General features: G+C 41.7%; 1 protein-coding gene across 4 annotated transcripts in view; it reads right to left on the reverse strand.

Annotated features, from left to right (window-relative positions):
• Positions 1-19,601, reverse strand: part of STK33 (serine/threonine kinase 33) — a 51,405-nt gene that overhangs the window by 10,195 nt on the left and 21,609 nt on the right. For all 4 annotated transcript variants that reach the window (XM_063437653.1, XM_063437654.1, XM_063437651.1 and 1 more), the window contains exons 2-6: positions 13,355-13,471; positions 10,445-10,558; positions 3,168-3,272; positions 1,487-1,625; positions 953-1,041 (exon numbers count right to left, since the gene is read on the reverse strand). In XM_063437653.1, coding sequence (XP_063293723.1) covers positions 953-1,041; positions 1,487-1,625; positions 3,168-3,272; positions 10,445-10,558; positions 13,355-13,471 — 564 coding nt within the window. The remainder of the gene's footprint in view (positions 1-952; positions 1,042-1,486; positions 1,626-3,167; positions 3,273-10,444; positions 10,559-13,354; positions 13,472-19,601) is intronic.

The following is a 19,601-nucleotide window of genomic DNA, read 5'->3' on the forward strand; positions in this document are numbered from 1 at the left end:
ATTTGCTAGTTTGTTGGAAAATTGGAAAAGGCTTCAAACTGTGTTTTTTCCTTCTTTCGGATAAACGGCAAAACCAGGTGAGAAAGGATGAACATGATGGACGCAGGTCTCTTTCCAGTTACTATGTAATATTATTGATATAACACAGACAGACATGATATGTATAGAATACATTGTAAAAGTGAAGGATGAGTTGATGAGCAATGAAGGGGTTAATTAGGTTGCACTGGGGTCTATGCAACTCTCCGTTCATTATTTGTTTTAGAATACAGTTAAACTACATTATAATTTGAGATGTCTGTTGGTAAATTAGAAAGGATTTGCTGAAATCGAGACCTCAACTACAGAGAATTGTGAGTAGTCCACGAGTCACCTCATTTACATAGGAGACACACATTTTGAACTGAATAAAAAGTTTTACCAAAACTGAAAGCTTAATCTTAAAAGCTATGCAAATGAATCATAAAAAATACATCGAGAGAAAAAAAAAAAATATATATATATATACACACACACACACACACACACACACAAATAGATCATAACATATTGGTTAAAATAACTGCCTTTTTAAATGAATCTGATTCTCTATTTAAAATGTTGCTGCATGCTTTAATCGAACTTACAGCACCTACAGCTAATACAATCTGCGATCTCTGCCATTGCAATGCAAATACAATTTGTGCGGTGAGCGAAATAATATGGAGTCATTTCGCTCGGCAGATATCCCAGGTGCCAAACCAGGTAACTACAGTTTGTGCCATACACAGCAACCGAGCTATGTGACTGTCACCCTTCATCTTCATTAAAGGTGCAGCAATTCTTTAGGTCTGGTAGCAAGGCATCATGGGACGGACAGATATTTGGACAGCATTGTGCTCTAAGTTAATGTATAGGATCACTGCCTTGAGCTTTGTCCCTTTAGGTCCATAGTGCTACTTTGGCTACATACCTTTATGTTTAGAAGCATCTCCTCGGAGTCTGCAATGTCTTTGCTTTTCACTAAAATGTTTTCCAGTTTTAGATCTCTGTGAACAATGTCTGAAAAAGCACAGAGATCCAGTTAATAAGTGCTCAACGCTACACGTACTATATCTACAGAGCATCGCAACACTACAGTATCAGAAATAGGAAAAAAAGACATTTAACCTGCAGTGTCAATATTAAAAATTAGTAGGTTACACAAATGAAAGTCACGCTTAAAACCTACAAAATAGGCTTTGACATGAAATCACCCATATAAAAGTTTGCCAATGTAAGGCTCAATGGCCCCAGGGCCTGAGCTTATACATACCCAACAACAAACAAGGTTACAGAAACCAGAGTACAAAAGTAAGAGGGTTCTTTACAGGGTTATTGATAACGTGCAATGTAATTGGTTAAAGGTATAAAAAGCATTATATTCCCTCTGAAGAACTGCTCATTTAATTTTGTCCCCAAGCACCCAGGGGCAGACAGCTTATGTAGCGACACAGAGACAGGTTACCGTTTTTATGAAGGTACGCTATGGCTGATCCCAAGCTGTGAATGATGTGTCGGGTTTCGACTTCGGAAAACAATTTTTTCCGGTGTAGCATTTCTCTCAGCTCACCGCTTTCACAGAGTTCCATCACTAGATACATACGCTGATCATTCAACGGACAAAAAGCATCGTCAGCGATTTAGCATGCAGAAAATATTCAATTCCAGTAAGAAACACTTAATATAAACAATACAACTCAACTAGCCACCCAGATTCATTGATTGATTAGGCAATGTGCTAAGAATGCAGCAATCTAGCCCACTGGTTTCCAGTTCAAAGTGAATTTCAAATTTAAGGTTAAAAAAAAAAAAATTAAAAAAAATATATAATCAGTTATGCTTCCAGTCGACTTCTCTGGCCTGAAATTTGAAATCAACTTTGAATTTTCATTTTAGTAAACCCTGCATGTGCAGTTGTAACCTTAACTCAATTCCTTGATTTGACTATCCATACGTAACAGACTGAGACTTTCCTGGTCTTTACAAATCGCAATAACTTAAAGCAGTGGTCCCCAAACCAGTCCTCAAGTACCCCTTACCGGTCCAGGATTTAAGGATTACCCAGTTGTTTCTAAAGTGTTTTTAGAGAAAAAAATAAATAAAAAATACATGCTTCAGACACAACAGGGTAATCCCTAAATCCTGGAATGGTAGGGGGTACTTGAGGACTGGGTTGGGAACCCCTGACATAAAGGGACACTATAGTAACCAGAACAACTACAGCTTATTATATTTGTTCTGGTGAGTATAGTCAGTCCCTGCATGAATTTTGCTGTAAAAACTGCCTTTTGAGAGAAGGCAGAGTTTACTTCCCCCATAGGGATACCTCCAGAGTACACTCCTCAAATAGCTACTAGAGGTGCTTGCTAGGGCAGTGCTGCACACCATGCAGCACTGCCGTTCAGTGTCTCCACGCTCTGCATGGAGACTCTGAACTTTCCCATAGAGATACATTGATTTATTGCATCTCTATGAGGAGATGCTGATTAGCCAGGCCAGCATTTGGGCCCCACCCTGCCTCCTTGAAGATCTCAGCCAATCTAATGCTTTCCTTAATTCTGATGAAGTCAGCCAAAGAGGTGAATTGGGCGGGCAAGTAAGGCATGTTTTAACCCTAAGTGGTTAAGGGTTAGCAGCACACATACAGTGATTTCAAAGTACATCCCCAGCTTCATGTGGTAATACCAAACTAAATGCAACTCATAATCTCCATCTGGAAGAATACCCGTCCTGGAGGATAGCAAAGCTACAACCCCAAGGATTGGACAGCTACAACATACACAACACTTGTTTCTCTAACCAAACAAGACAACAGGATAGAGTTTCTCAAACTAACTTATATAACTTGAACAAATTCTACAAATACAGCTGAACAGAAAGCAAAGGGCATCTCCGTGGCATTTTCGTGAACACGTAAATCATGGGTGAGGTAAATCTATGAAATGCAATTAGAATCACTAGCGCCTCTATAGATGGTATATTAGAGATGTACTCCCAATAGGAACAGAGCAATGTATTGTGGGTGCACAGGCTAGGCATTATGGGAATGCACGTTTGTCTTCATGCCATCGGAACAGAGGAATGAACTCAGTTAAGGGGGTGGGGTGAAGAGTATGGAAAACAATGCAGGGGCTGCAAGGACTGACCTTGGGGGTTTCAAACACTTCTTCCAGATGGATGATGTGATTGTGTTTAACACGTTTTAGGATAGAAACCTCTCTTTCCAGCAGTTTAACAGCAGAACTTCCAGCCTTTAAAATAGAAAAATTTATAAGATTCTCCAGATGAATTACTTTGCACAAGAAAAAAAAAAAAAGAAAAGAGAAACAAAAACGTACAACTCTGGCATAGTATTCAATAGAACGTTGTAATAAGACTTCACACAAGGAACATGTACTGCTAGAATAAAATCCCCACACAGAGAGCTAGAATTACACCCACGTGAAACACTGAAGGACAGGATCAGTAGGATTTCCTCGATTGAGAGATCCAGCAAAATTAAGTTTTGTAAGAAATGTTAGATGAAGATGAATTGTGCACAAAGTGATTACACACGATGTCATTTTCTAAACCATTCTACGTGTAAAACGTGTATATATCTAAAGGGTGGGCCAGAATTCAGAGTAGGGTTTGAGGAGTCAACTTTCTCATTAATGAACCAATTGAATTGCTTACAAACAATAACTGCTTACCATACGGTGATTTGTTTGACTAGGTACGGAAGAGGACAGATTTTTTTAAAGAGCTCAATTTGCCGCTTGGCAAAGTCAGCTCTTTCAACTGCATTGTTCATAGTTTTAGTTAAGGTTTGAGGCTCTAGCACTCTAATTTCTACACGGATATTCTCCTAGAGCTGCTCAAACGTATGCGGTTTGTTCACGTACACCCGCTCCTTCAGACATCCCCACAGTAAATAATCAGGAGCTGAACGGGCAATCAATTGTGGAAATGTCTTGAAATTATCCACTAGGCGAACAGTTGTCTCAATTTTGTAAATAAAATTCCACGTTTTACTCATTCCTTACGGAAATTACCTATGATAAATCTTCTAATATTCCGCTATATGTACCTGCAACACAAGAAATTGAACGTCTAACAAATAAGTTATTTACTGGTCAAATCGTACTCTGAATTTTGGTCCACCTTGTATGTGTGCATATGTAGGGAGACAGAAGACGAATGGCTGGTACACCGATTAAATTAACTATTTATTTAGGAGGTTTTGTAGCAAAAAAAAAAGTACACAGATTTCAGTCATTGCCCCAGCCAAAGGTGCGTTACGCGTATCGAAACGCACACCTGGCAGCTCTCTCTTTGTGAAATCCATCATGATGTGAAACAAGAAAAATAAATCAATGACACATTTGTAATAGATTGGTAGTTTGGTATGATAGGCATATTGACCCTCTCCAGTCAGTTTCCGAGGTTTTAGAGTAAAGATTTATTTAGCCCCACATCTTTGAATTAGTTGGATGTGTTTGTAGTAATACTAGACAGGGGTAGGATACATTCTGCACTCCAGATATTGTAGACTACATCTCCCCTGATGCAGCATTATGGCTATACTAGACTATGCAAACAGTCTGATATTATATTACTCTATCAGCTATTGGTTTGTAGGTGTACCAAGGTATTTATTCTCTAATTACCACTTTAGTTGAGACCTTGCGACAGTTTAAGTGTATCCCTAAATATACACACCTTAGTAATTCCACTCTTATTCCCTAATTTCAGATTTCTGACTGGCTAGTCTTTAAGACTGACGTGATGGGCTATACTAGTTGGGCATTTTACATGGAGGGTGTGAAAGGTTAGTCAAATGCTCTAATACAAAATGATAAGTGTTCCTGGGCTAAGACTGTATAGTCAGTTAGGACTTCCGAATACATCCTCTACAATTCTATTGGTTCACTTTTACTGCATAGACACTCATGTTTGGATATCGGTGTTTATAAAATTGATTGATTAAAGATTTGTATTTAATATTATCTACTCATACACCCATGTCCTTTTAGTGAACACTCTCCTCTGTCTGTTCACTCTTCTTCCTTGTTGTGTGAAACAGTAGAATACAATGACAATGTAAGCAAAATTAAAAAAGGCATTAACCACTCTAATGAATGGGCTGACTGTTTAACACACAATCTTAAAAGGGACACTCCACAGCAACAGAGAAAATACAAAATAAAAATAATATATATACACACATACATACATACACACACACGTTTAGTAGGAATATTATATTACTAGATGAAAAAAAAATTCTATCTAGTAATATAAGATTAGTGTGTGTATATATATAGAAGGCGTATGCCTGAAATTGTGGGAGGGATTTGATGGCTATTTAAACCCAGCAAATCCCCTTACTCACCTGTCTGCGACGATTTCGGAAATTCGCTTTCATTTCCGTTTTCACAGACCTCTGACGTCAATCTGCCGCGACGCTCGTACGCAGCCCGCCGGTTTTCGTGAGTATCTTTTATCCGCATGGAGGCCGTTCGGCGGTTCGCCCAAACTGTGAGTCCATTCGAATTTATCTTCCTTTTCCACGTACGCTCCGTTCGCATTTTCATTCCACGACGTGAATTGCTCCGTTTAGCTTCCCGCACCACCGTATCATTTTTACATGACAGGTGCTCTTTAAAGTTGTGATGCCCCTTCTACATTCATGTTATATGTTCTCTTATATTGCTGTTTCTTTAGCCCGCTAAATGTCAGTGACGTCCCCCCCACGGCACATTGCACGTTAATCCATAGAATTTCACACATACCCACGGTCAATGGATTAGAGTTAGTTGTCAGTGTATCAATAATGCAACACGGTTTGGGCTGCTTTGTGTTTAAATGTACCCAAGCAACAGAGAGCAAACGTCCACCAGCTTAAATAAGAAGGGTATTATATGGTTATTTTTTTTTTATTTTTTATTTTTTTTTTCTTTATTGCAACGGAGGTACTTTAACACCAATTGATTACAGTTAAAGGGCAGTTAAATTTCGTCTAATACGCTGTACCTGTTCTATAAAGTACCCCTAGCAATGGGTTAGCGATGCATAGGGTTATTTCAGTAATTCATTGGCTGCACCACAAGGATTAGTTCTAATTGTATTAATCATTTAACCCTCCACCACCCAGCCCCCATTATTTAACTCATCCCTGCACACACAGATAGACAAGCTTTTTAAAGGACCTGGGGTGCTCATTATAATATATACAGCCCTCTAGCTGTGTCTTCAATTGCATATGGGCACGTTTTATGAATGTGTTCTGCGCATTGTTTGTGCACTGCATAGATATTCTCCTTTTATACTAACTAATTTCTTATACCAGAGATTTTACACCGGATGCTGTGCTCCTTCAACTCCTATAATCCTCAGCACGCCCACCGCTGGCAGGGAATTCTGGTTAAATTCAATAGCATCTGGTGCGTGCAGCTTGACACCCCCATGTCTTATTAATCTCTCCATTACTGACATGATTCCAGGTAGACGCTGAAGCCATTATCGTTGCACTACAGCTCACTTCTGCCTCTACCCAAGTTTACCATTTCGTCCACAGTTTTGATTTTATTTCCCTCTGTCCAGGGCTGCATTACACAAATTGCATAATTAAAGCTCTCTACACACAAAAAAAATAAAAAAAATAAAAAAAATTATAATGATATAATGATTCTGTGTTTATATTAATGCATTATCCCTGACGTTCACGTACGCATTCATACGCAGATATGTACACTGACATACAGATATACAGGGACACGCATTGGCGGTTTCGGACATTTGCCTGCTCGTTTGCTTATGGCTGAATTTTTGGTTAATTGGCTATTCTGACTTTCTTTCACCTGCTCATCGTTGTGAGGGTCTTCTAAGCGATGTGGGTACACAGCACGCGGTGCGTTGTCTCTACCAGCCCTAATTCATCCTCAGTCAGCGCGGCAATCTGCGTTACGTGTAAAACCCGGCGTACTCCTACGCAGACAAGCACTTGCGTTATTGGACAAATGCGTCTACTTTCATATTGCAGTTCTGGGGAGCGAGCCTCGGCTAAGGCACGTACGCATTTAACAATACTACGAACATATATGTATTACGACAACTGATATACACGTTTATTCGTATTGCATTTCGACTCAAGGCCACGGTCTGGCACCACGAGCCCCGAGGGCCATACATACGATCATACACGCATTCTAGTTCTTACGTCCCGACCATCCGGACCCCACATGCTCGCTGGGCACTCCAGTTTCGCTCAGAACGTTCGATCCTACCTCATCGCTACCCACGTTTCGCTCTGTAGCATGTCCTCTCTCACTACCCGACCTTCCATCTTAGTTAGCAACTGCTGGCTGTTAGGTTCCTAGGTGTCCACTAGTTGTTATTCCCCCTGGCTTCTTCGCCATAGGTTAGTGGTCCCGCGAGGCCAACACCCATCCTCTTACTCGGAGGTACTATGCCCCTCGGGCCAAATCATAGTTAGTCGCCTCGCATTGTGGCATAGAGAGGGCCTCATCTGTCACTCCCAGTCTATCTTATGTTAACTGTCACCGAGAGGCCGACACCCCGCCACCTCATTCAGTGGCCACGCTGCCCCCTCGCGCCAACGCATAGGTAGAGCCTCTCAAGCCGCTTGGCAACTAGCAGGGCCTCACCTGTCACCAACCTAGTGTAATCGTTTCGCCGCATCGCGGCACTAGCTAGTCGGCCAGCACACACGCACTCACGCTCGCGCTCCTAGCAAGCTGGGGGGGGGGGGCACACCCCAGACCCGTCAAGCAAAATCGCTCTGTTTTAGATCCCATAACCGCTTCAGGTATCCTAGCGCTTTATTTCCCGCCTTTGTTTCGTTCGTGCGTTACATGCTCCTACATTGGTGCAAAACGGTATTTCAGAACTATCGTACTCGGCTACTCCGGTGCTTTCAATACGTTATCTCTTACGGGCAATGGGTCTGCTAGACGCTTAGTGCTAGCTGTTCGAGGTTACCTGTGTATATATGGTTGTATATATTTATACATACATATATATGTTACCCCAACCTGTCGCTCACTGGCGATCCTTAGGTACCACGTACACTACGTGCCCAGTCCAAGCTTGGAAACTCCAAGACCAGCGGTTCCTCCAACAACATGTTTCGGGCATTTCTTGCTTATATTCAGTCGAATTGGTATGTTGGGTCTCACGTTGCCCTCCGCATTGCACGTCGTACAGATTTGGCCTCGTATCGGACCATCGTCGGGTCCTCCAGGCGCGGACATGACGTACAGTGACTGCTTCCGGACTCATGTATCACGGATATACCGTTTATTTCTTCACAACGTTTTGGGGGCACTTCGGTTCGCTGAGTTCTCAATTACCGTTTATCGACTCATACTATCACTCAGTTTTCACGTCGGCGTAGCTTATACGACCTATGCAGGACAAGCTTTAGCGATCTGATCGGACCGGGTGAACGGAATTCCCACCTGTTTCATATCGAACACCGAGGCATCACTCCGCCTTCTTTTTGGCCAAACAAATACCATTCGGATCCTTAATCTACTAATTAGGGACTTGTCTGCACGCCTGACGTTCACAGGGTCCTCCATGCGCAGTCAATTCATTTATCACGCATTTGTCGTCGTTCACGCTTCTCTTTATGTAAGCTTAAGTAGTCCATAGGGAGTTACTTTCGGTCATGCTGGATGTTTTAATTTAAGGCGTGACACCTTACGCATCCTGTTGTACGATCTTTCACGATCTCATGCCTACCAAGTAGCTGCTATAGGGTACTTGCTATACGAACACATATCGTCTTCAAATTTTGTCAAAGCTCCTCTTCAGGTTCCTCTCTCGTGCAAACATTTCCCTACGGTGGGTCACGGTTTTGCATTCTATTCTTCGATTCACGTCACGGCAGTTTCTTCAGGCGCCTGTTACAGTCCTTTTTCGCTATGGTTTAATGCAGGTAATCGCACGTGTTCGGTCAGGTTAACGCTTTTCCACAAGAGGTTAATACCCTGCCGCGCTTAGATGGTACAAGTCCACATGGCCTAAATCGTAGGTAGGGCTTCTCTCAAACACAGGGCTACTGGCACGGCCTCAACTCTTACGGGATAGTCCTTATCTTCACCTATTGGTTCCCATTAGCTAGCAGCTCTACTACACGAGAAAGCTCAATGAGCTTCTGAGTTTCGCATAATTTAAACCTATTACGGTTCCTTCCTCCTCACAGCATGCTACAAGAACTAGCTCCTGGTATCGTATTATCTTTAATAAACGCTAACCCTGACGTCTCAAGTTCCCCTGCAGTTTCCTCCGCTTTAGCCACTTCCGAAGTCCTGAAGTCGGACATTGCTTAAACGTAACGGTTGAGATAAAGAACACACAGTCCAGATTTCCTCTGCAGGTCAAAAAAGGTATCAATCATGCCTGTAGTTAGATTTGTCCACTAATACTAAGCAAACGTACTCTACGGCTTACGATATGTGTATGTATTGTATGTGGTTCTAGATGCTAAATGCGTTCCGATTATAATGGTTGCTCGTACAATTTTTGCCACATCTCTCAAACAGTTCATGCCATACATTCGCTCCTTGTTTGTTAGTCTTGGCCTCCATCCGTAGTTCCTTCTCGGTACATTCATTCTGTGTTAGGGCCGCCACAGCAGCCTCAAGTCATCCAGTTCCAACTCATCTTGTAGAGAAGATGGGTCGCTGGAAGTCCTCGGCTTACAACCGGTTCATTCCAAATCCAGAAAGAAATCAGGCTCGCTTTCTATAATATGTCTAAATGTTTTGTTATGTTTAATTAATGTCACACACTTTTTGGCCCTCTTTTGCAGGCCTAACCTCACGTCGGTTTCGGCACACCTCAACCGACTTTCATATATTAAATTACACACAGTTTAATGTGCGCCCCTTCCATAATCCCGTACACAAATAGAAGGCGTATGCCTGAAATTGTGGGAGGGATTTGATGGCTATTTAAACCCAGCAAATCCCCTTACTCACCTGTCTGCGACGATTTCGGAAATTCCCTCCCACCACACCCTCTTCATATATCATTATACCTGGGTGGGCCCTCTTTTGCAGGCCTAACCTCACGTCGGTTTCGGCACACCTCAACCGACTTTCATATATTAAATTACACACAGTTTAATGTGCGCCCCTTCCATAATCCCGTACACAAATATATATATATACACACACACATACACTTATTTATATATATTTTTTTTTATAAATACGCATTTTTCTCATTTGGAGTAGATCTGCTGATCATGCTGTGCTTTGACCACATCTTGCTAAATATATTGATCTATTGATGTCCTTTGTGCAAGAGTCATAAAGTATAACATTGTGTTATTTTCACTATCTGGCAGCACAAATCCATCAACTCTATGCACTGGAGAACATAGAAGTTAAGGAGACTGAGTTGTCATTACCTTTTCCCGGTTTACTTTTTTCATGGCCCACTTCTTTCCAGTGGCCCGATGGATGGCTTCAATCACGACCCCAAAACTGCCTTGTCCCAACTTCTTCCCAAATGTGTAGAATTGCTGAGAAAAAAAAAAAAAAAAACTTAAAATGATTTCAGCCATGTTGGAATGTCAGCTTCGGCTTAAATTCAGACGTAGTTATGCAAAGTAAGTTTCTGCCCAATTGTTTGTTTCGATCTGAATTTTCTACACCTTGGCGTTTAGTGGAGAAAACTCGTGTGCCATCTTTGTATATGAAGCTCTAGAATAACTGGGATCTACCTTTTGGCAACCCTGGTTAAAGTGAATAAACTGGACCAGTTACAGAAACCAAAGAACAAAAAACAGAAATGGGTGATATTTATTAAAGGGACACTATAATCACCAAAACAACTTTAGCTTAATGAAGCAGTTTTGGTGTATAGATCATGCCTCTGAAGTCTCACTGCTCAATTCACTGCTATTTAGGAGTTAAATCACTTTTCTTGTTTCTGTTTAGGCAGCCATAGCCACACTTCCCCTGGCTGTGACTGATACAGCCGGCATGAAAGAAAAATGGTTTCATTTTCCATAAGATGTTACTTTAAAACGTTTTTTATGTCCTGCTATAAATTGAATTTTAATTACATATCGGAGGCACATGTAAGGTCTGGCAAGTTATTAACAGAGCAGGAGATAAATTCTAATTTTAACAGAATACGAAATAAAAAGGAAGTGTAAACATTAGATAACTCTTTACAGGAAGTGTTTAGGAACGCTGTACAAATCACATGCAGGGAAGCCTGCCTAGGGTGCATAAACACAGTGATTTAACTCCTAAATGTTGTTTTGGTGACTATAGTGTCTGACACAGAAAGAAGTCATTACACACAGGGTTTTATTCACTAAACAATACATTCTGAGATAATTCTGACTCTTATTGTGGTGAAAAACGTTACAGTTTTAGGTTTTCAATTCACAGTTACTGAAGAAATCCCATAATGATACAATGGCAAGAGATTCCTTGATGCAAGCTTTTAGATGAAATATTAGGGAGTCAGCCCTGCACTCAACTTTCCCAAGTAACCTGCATGGGGCTTCATCTCTTCGTCTGTATAGTATCATTTTTAGCATTTTATTGCCCTTTCACATATTTTATTGTGGTCTACCTCCAGTAATTGCCATATGTGGGCGTTAAATATGAGGCATTAACCCTTCAGCCCTACACTCAAGCAGTGTTAAACATGGACTAAAGAAAGTCCCCTGATCGCTTTAATAAAACAACTTCCTGCTTGTTAGATGGAAATCTACCTTTTCCTAACCCTGCATTAGAACATCATATTAATCAGGGAATACACCCCACAGGGCATGTTTAAAAAGTGCTAGTGTCCTCTATATAAAAACAAACCGCATAATGACCAACACACATCACATTAATTACCTGTTAAATTATAGTATTTAAAACAAAAAAAAAAACACAACTTACACTGTTAAAGTAACAGATTACACAATCCCACATCCTATTGTTTGATATTTTTAGCTGCTTTAAATGTCGCAAACAAAGCTACCGTTTGTCTGAAAGTTGCAATTAGACCTCTTCCCTGCAGTTAAATGTGTCCTATTGTTTGGCCACTAATTGAAACCCATTTCCAGCTACTGGCTGCCTCGCAGGTAATAATTCCTCCTGGACGGCCATAAACCAATCGCATCCATGGAGCGTCACTAAACCTAATCAACCAGTTCTTACTTTAAAGGGATGTCAAAAACCATTGCGGTACTTGTGCATTTAAAAGCCCAGTAACAGATTATTTTAATGCTCAAAAAAAAAAAAAAACACAAACACAAACAAAAACAAAAACAAAAGTCATTTTAGATAAACAACTCTCCACTAAGTGCCTAACATGAGACTAGGTGAAATAAGCTGAACAATTGTTGTTAAGAAATGCATTTCATAAATGGTCTATATTGTAATAGTGATCAAATGCACTTCCTGGAAAAATCAACCATCAGATACACAGGAAAAAAATGTAAATAATAAATTATAAATACAATATAAAATGTCATTAAATGGGACAGAGACCATTAGCTCACACTCCATGTGCGAGCAGCAGCTGAAACAATGCAAGCCACTAAATGTGAGAGTAGGCTTTAGGGGAGATTCAGAATTGGAGTATGCTTATAGCTTTCAAGGGGAAAGGTTCTAAACTAGCCTTATGGTGACTTGGGCTATTCAGGCTTAGTTTAGTATGTATAATGTCTCTGGTTTATAACAGGCAAATAACAACAAACAAATTAAGGTAATTCAGCAGAAAAGAAATATGGATATGTTCCCTGTCTCCCAGCACACGGTGTATTATAACTGCAGCTATAAGGGTATAGTGTAAGAAGGTTCCCTGTCTCCCTGCACACGGTGTATTATAACTGCAGCTATAAGGTTATGGTGTAAGGAGGTCCCCTACCACTGTCTCCCTGCACACGGTGTATTATAACTGCAGCTATAAGGTTATGGTGTAAGGAGGTTCCCTATCACTGTCTCCCTGCACACAGTGTATTATAACTGCAGCTATAAGGTTATGGTGTAAGGAGGTTCCCTATCACTGTCTCCCTGCACACGGTGTATAACTGCAACAATAAGATTATGGTGTAAGGAGGTTCCCTATCACGGTCTCCCCGCACACAGTGTATTATAACTGCAGCTGTAAGGTTATGGTGTAAGGAGGTCCCCTGTCTCCCAGCACACAGTGTATTATAACTGCAGCTATAAGGTTATGGTGTATGGAGATCTCCTGTTTCCCTGCACACAGTGTATTATAACTGCAGCTGTAAGGTTATGGTGTAAGGAGGTCCCCTGTCTCCAGCCCACAGTTCTCACAATCTATAACATTTTAAGTTGAATACCTGGATAGCAGCTTCATCGTCCATTCGTGTGTGTGGAATTTTGTTCTCTGCGCTGCTGCTGCTACGGGACCACTGAGCCATATTTCTACAAGTATCTAGACCTTCTGCATTCAGCATCTTAAACATAGAGCAAAATGTCTGGTTAAAGGCATGAGTAAACATCTGGCATGTGAGAGGACACATGTAATAATACAGCAAAATCAGATTATTCAATAAAAACCACCCAAGACATATCAAGTTTGCTGCCCTAAAAAAGTCAGAACTGTATAATGTTTCTCTCAGAAATCAATCCATTACCCTAGAGCTGGGTAAACCTCACACTATTAGAATTCCTCTATACATGAAGGATTATTTAGGGCCTGATGGTGACTGTATGAGGTGGGCAAGGTTGCAATAATTTCCAGCACTTCGCAAAGTCTGTGAAACAGTGATCCGGTATTCAGGAACCCAAAGTACTTTATCATAACACTTTTCTAGGTAAACCTCCCATAAACCTATTTTGTGCTTCCCAGCCATGTAAACAGCTGTCGTACTGGAAAACATCAGCAATTTACTACGGAGAGGTTATTTTTTTTTTTTTTTTTTTTTTTTTTTTAAATGACCTATCTGTGCAAACAGAATTTCAAATGAGAAACCAATTCTGCATGTACATGGAACCACCACAAGATGGCACCATCACTCAGTAAATGACTTTATTCAGTGATGGCACGCTATTAACCATTGATTAATATATGAATAGATTCTCATAAGACATCAATATTATGTTATTTATATCAGAGGTACTCTGCATGTGCCTGGGCTGCACAGGGCAAGTATTTGATATATGACATTTACACCACAAATATAAAACACACATAAAAAAAAAAAAAAAGAATAGGTTTCTAAGTGTTATTTCTCAATTAAAACTTGCCCTCGCTTTCCTTCATTTCTTTAACGGATTAAAATGATCAGATGTACTATGGAAATCACGGTGTACTTGATTAACCTTTATTGCTTCCACTGGAGGGCTGTTCCGTGTATCTACTACCCTTTTTAGATCACATGACTTTTCCTGCTACCCCTGGAAGGCTATTCCAGGTATCTACTGCCCTTTAAATATTACGGTCAGCCTTTACTGCTTCCACTGAAAGGCTGTTCTATGTATCTGCTACTCTTTCTGCACATATTCTCACTCACATTGCACCTCAGTCTTCCAATCCTGCCCTTTGTGCCATTTCTTTCTTGTTATGTAAGGTGGTCAGATTCAGAAGCCCAGATCAGGTTACCTTCTTCTCCCTGTCATGCAATGCGCACTTTTGACGTCTGATACCATAGCACCACAATTCAAATAAACCAGCTCAGCAACTCTAGACGCTATACTTAATATGCATAGATTATTTATTTAAACATTACCATTATCCTCTCTGGGGGTTTACAGGCTTCAGGTTGGGCAGAGTTTCAGATCATAACATAAAAAACAAACAACGAGAATTCAAAATGTATCTTTCTTGCTGAATTAGCCAAAATAACTTTTTTTTATGAAGGACATAATGTGTGTGTGTGTGTGTGTGTATATATATATGGGTGGATAGGGTAGGAGAAATCCGCACCATGGAAGCTATGACAGCATCCTTCCAAGGCCGCACAAAGAAATGCAACCTGATGTGGACCCCCTGGCTTCTGTACATTGGCGCAGACAGAACAACCCCCTGAAACCTATACTCAAACCATGGTCCTCATCCACCCCACATCTCTACACTTCCTCTTCCACCTCTTTCTCAGCTATACCCCCCCTCCTTCTCTTCACTCCCTCCTCACCCCCCCCCCCCCCCCCCCATCCCCACCTCAGACCCAAGCCAGACATGATTGACCCATACCCTGAACTGGATCGGAACACGCATTGACAGAACAATTGCGCACAGATAAAGGAACGACCAGTAGACGGAGCCCCACACAGACAGGAAGCGACACCGCTAGCCCCCCAAGTCGCCTTAAGATGAATCCCCACAGCTCATGACCACGCACATAGCAGACGCTGCGATAGGCCCAAGTACACGGGCGCCTCTGCCCGGCCAATCAACACACAGGCAACACCCCGCCATAATGGGCACACCCAAAAGGCGACACCTAGTGATCCTCCACCCTAGTGAGGTGTGAGGTTTTGAGGCGGTGTGTGATATCGCCTTGACAAACAACTGAATTCTCTGGGTCTGAGGAAACCTTAAAAAGCTAGATAAATTGCAGACTTGATCACCAGTTCCGTGCTGGGATCGAATGGGGATTCATTGAGTAGATTGCGGAGTAAACTAAAGATAGGCCCATCTATTGGTAGTCTGGTGGTGGTAAGTGGAACAGAAACATTTGAGATACCCTTTAAGACTTTCTTAGGGGGTGTTAGGGAAATTAGTAAGACTGTGGTGCTGAACCCCCGTGAGATATAGTTTAATGGTATTGTGAGAAAGTTTTAAATGTAAGTGGCAGGAGGTGGCAAAAGCCACCATAGTTTGAGTAGAAAAATCACCTTGTAATCCGAAATCTGCTGTGAATTTATTAAAAATGGTAAGTGCCCTACTGTAGGTGACAGCTGTGTTAGGTGATAGTGCTTGGTGTGTGAGAGTCCTAGCGCGGTGCATTAGTGCGTTCAATCCAGGATTAGTTTGTGAAACCGTGGTGTCTTGGATGGCTGACAGGCCGTAGGGAGTGCCTGGATGAATACCTGGAATTGAGAGTGAGACAGAGTTTCAGCAGCCGTGTTGTGGATACCCGGGATGTGAACACAGACTAAGTGGAACTGGACGGTTGCTGCCAGCCAGGTCAGCTTGCGAATCATCCGCATGATGGTAAGGGAGGATGAGCGCCCCTTGTCGGAATAGCATTTTACTGCCTTGCCAGACCAGAGATGACCCCAGGTGTGTGTTCGGCCGCCACGATGGGATAAATTTCAAATAGGGCTGAAATCTCCCTGAATCCTGGCAAGGCATCCGTCTCAGCAGGCCAGTGACCCCTGAACCAGTGATTACCGAAGACAGCTGCGAAACCAGTGTTGGCTGCAGCGTCTGTGTGAATAATGGGTGAGGAGTCGGAGAGAGGGGGGGGGGGTAAACATGGAGATACCGTTCCACTCAGCCAAAAACTTCCCCCCACATGAGTAGGTCAGCCTTGGCATGCTGGTCCAATGAATTTGGGCAGGAGTCCGGTACCCCGTGAAGCAGTCAGAGAAGCCTGGATAAGAATGACCTTCCCTGCGGAATGATGCGCATCACAAAATTTCGGGACCCCAATAGGGACTGAAGTTCCCTTCAGGTGCATGCAACACTCCGCAGGAACATGTCTATCTCCCCTCTCAAGCTCGATTCCCAAGAAGGTTAGTTTATTAGTGGAGTCGATGGTTTTGGAGGGTGATATGGGTACCCAGAGTGTGGAAAAAAAGTGATGATGCTGAGGATATTAGTGGGTGTACGTGCGCCTGGTTCTATCAGTAGGAATTCGTCCAAATAGTGAATGACTGAGTGACACCTGAGAATGTTTAAAAGCAGCCAGCATAGAGTTTCTGCGGATATATCAAACAATTTAGGGCTGTTTCTAGACCCGAAAGGGAGTCGTGCGGAAAAATATTGCATCGTTAATTTTTACGTACTGTAATGAAAATTATTCTGTGGGTATGAGTGAGTTAATGCTGGGAACAAAAGAGGCGTGCGGTGCCGATAAAGCGATAATCAGGCGTTTTTTTTATTAGAATATTTGTGCACAGCTATACCAACGGGATTAATGCACCAGGAAGAAAAATGTGAGGAGGTGAAGGGGCAGATCATGAAACCGTGTAAGATTTCAGAGGAAAGGAGAGTGTCTGTGGATACTGGGTCTTGGCAGGCTGACAAGAGGTTGAGACAGTCAAGCATGCCTGAGGGGATGGCTACGAGACCCCTTGAGAGTCCCGTAATGAGTAGCATACTATACCATGATTTGTTGTACAGGTACTTGGATGAGCGTAAGTGGTTTGTCCGGAGAAAACCGGAGGAGGCCTAGAATAATGTTGGAGCTAGGGATTAAAACCAAAGTACAATTATTAAAATAGAAGTGGTTATAACATTATATATTAATTAACAATTTCCCCCAGAGGACCGTGTTAACTGGACATAAATGATACGAGAGTAGAGGGGCCGTACGTTTGTGACAAGTTTAGAGTGAAGGTTGCCTGAGGCCTTGGGCTGATTAAAACTGAAGTGAGTAAATACTATACCTGGATTGTAAATACAAGAACTTGGATTTGACAACTTATGCAGTAATACAAGACAAACGTACAATCTGTGGAGACCAAAAGAAAATGTAACAGAGGCAAGATTGTCTGCGTAAGCTATAGAGAATAATATGAAAACATTTAGGGTTTCGGAAATTCCCCCAGAGGACCGTGCTACATATTAAAATATATATGTTCTGTGATGGCGTGGAGTTGGAAAACTCCGCCAAAGTAGTTGGGTGTCAGAAGAATTTATTAAGTATTTAACACAACTTAAAACACAGAGTGTTAACACAAAAAAGGCCTTGGAACAAATAACCGAGTTCTGAGAAAAATGTCATACATCTGAGGATCTTATATTTTAAACATAATTAAACCAAGAACCACAGACGTAGTAGTAAATGGTTGCAGTAATAAACAGATTTTTTTTGGAACTAATTTCGACAGATTTAATACAAGCAGCTAAGTAACCGAACGGGTAAGTATAAATATTTGTTAGTTTTATTTGTACGAACGAAAGCTGATAATTGCACGAACAAGGGTCGGCAATTTAGACCGATCGGGGGACCCACTGAAGCTTAAGTATCGTCTGCATCCGGCTAATTCCACACGAACAGCAGAAGTGCACGAACGGGTAAGTGTGTGAGGGAACAGATTTTTAAACGAACAGAAAATTACACGAACCGCTAAATGAACGGTTAAGTATACATGTACATAGTTTGTATGAACGAACGGTAGACAAGAATTTTAATGAACTTTACACGAACAAGGGTCGGCAGTTTAGACAGCACGAAGGACCCATGAAACGTAAGTATAACCAGCGTTCGACTAATTTATTTGCACGAACCGCAGAAGAGCATGAACGGAGCCTACCCCTACGTTTTTAGGCCCGAGCGGAGGGAAATAGCCGAACGCTATTACCCTCACAAGCTTACGTGAGCGGAAACCGGATACCGCGACCGGGGAGAATCCGGGTGGCAGGGCTGCAGAACGGATGGACGGAGGATTTAGCTGGACACCTCTACTGCTGGAGACTGGAGCGGTTTGGCGGTAATCTCGGACCGGAAGTGCTGGTTGCTATGGAGATAGACAGCTGACAATCAACTTGAACAGCAGAAGTGAGTAGGGGCTGGGAGTTTAAGTAGGGGGACTTACTCCTCCCACAAATTCAGGCCTAATGGTCTTTCTACACACACAAAATATATATACATACACACACATATCCATACATACAAACAAGGACTGAAACAATATAGTAACAGCTTTTGGGATAAAGTGAAAATTGTAAAAAGACCACTGAATACTCTTACAAGGTAACTTATTGATGTAAGGTTGCATGTGCACCTTGGTAAGGAATTGTGAAAAGGGAGTGCAGAAATGTGGAATTAACGTGTACACATAGTTGTGCTCAAAAGTTGGCATACCCTTGGAGAATTGTTAATATGTACAATTTTTAAACAAAACATGTGTGAGCAGGCAAAAAACATTTCTTATGGGATTCATATTCAACAGTAGGTTATACCAGAATGGCACAATCATAAAACAAAACATGGCAACAAAGAAGAAGAAGAAAAAATAAAAAAATACAATAAAAAGTCTTCATACCCTTAGTTCTTGATAGGGTGTATTGTCCCCTTTACATCAATGACCGCATGCAGTCTTTTGTAATAGTAGTCTATGAGGCCCCTAATTCTTGCAGGTGGTATGGCTGCCAATTAGTCTTGGCAATTCAAAGGCTTTGGTCATCTTGCAGGAACCACACGTTTGAGATATTTCCAGAGCGGCTCGATGATATTAACGTCAGGAAACTGATGACCACTCCAGAACCTTTACCTTTTCTGCTGTAACCACTGGAGGGTCAACCTGGCCTTGTGCATGCTGCATTCATCTTGCCATCAATTTTCACAAAACTCCCCGTACCTTAAGAGTTCACACACCCAAAACATAAGTGAGTCACCGCCATGCTTCATAGTGGGGATGGTTTTCTTTTCACTATAGGCCTTGTTAACACCTCTCCAAACATAGCGCTTA

The sequence above is a fragment of the Pelobates fuscus genome, chromosome 12, assembly GCF_036172605.1.
Source record: "Pelobates fuscus isolate aPelFus1 chromosome 12, aPelFus1.pri, whole genome shotgun sequence".
In the NCBI taxonomy this organism is placed as follows: domain Eukaryota; kingdom Metazoa; phylum Chordata; class Amphibia; order Anura; family Pelobatidae; genus Pelobates; species Pelobates fuscus.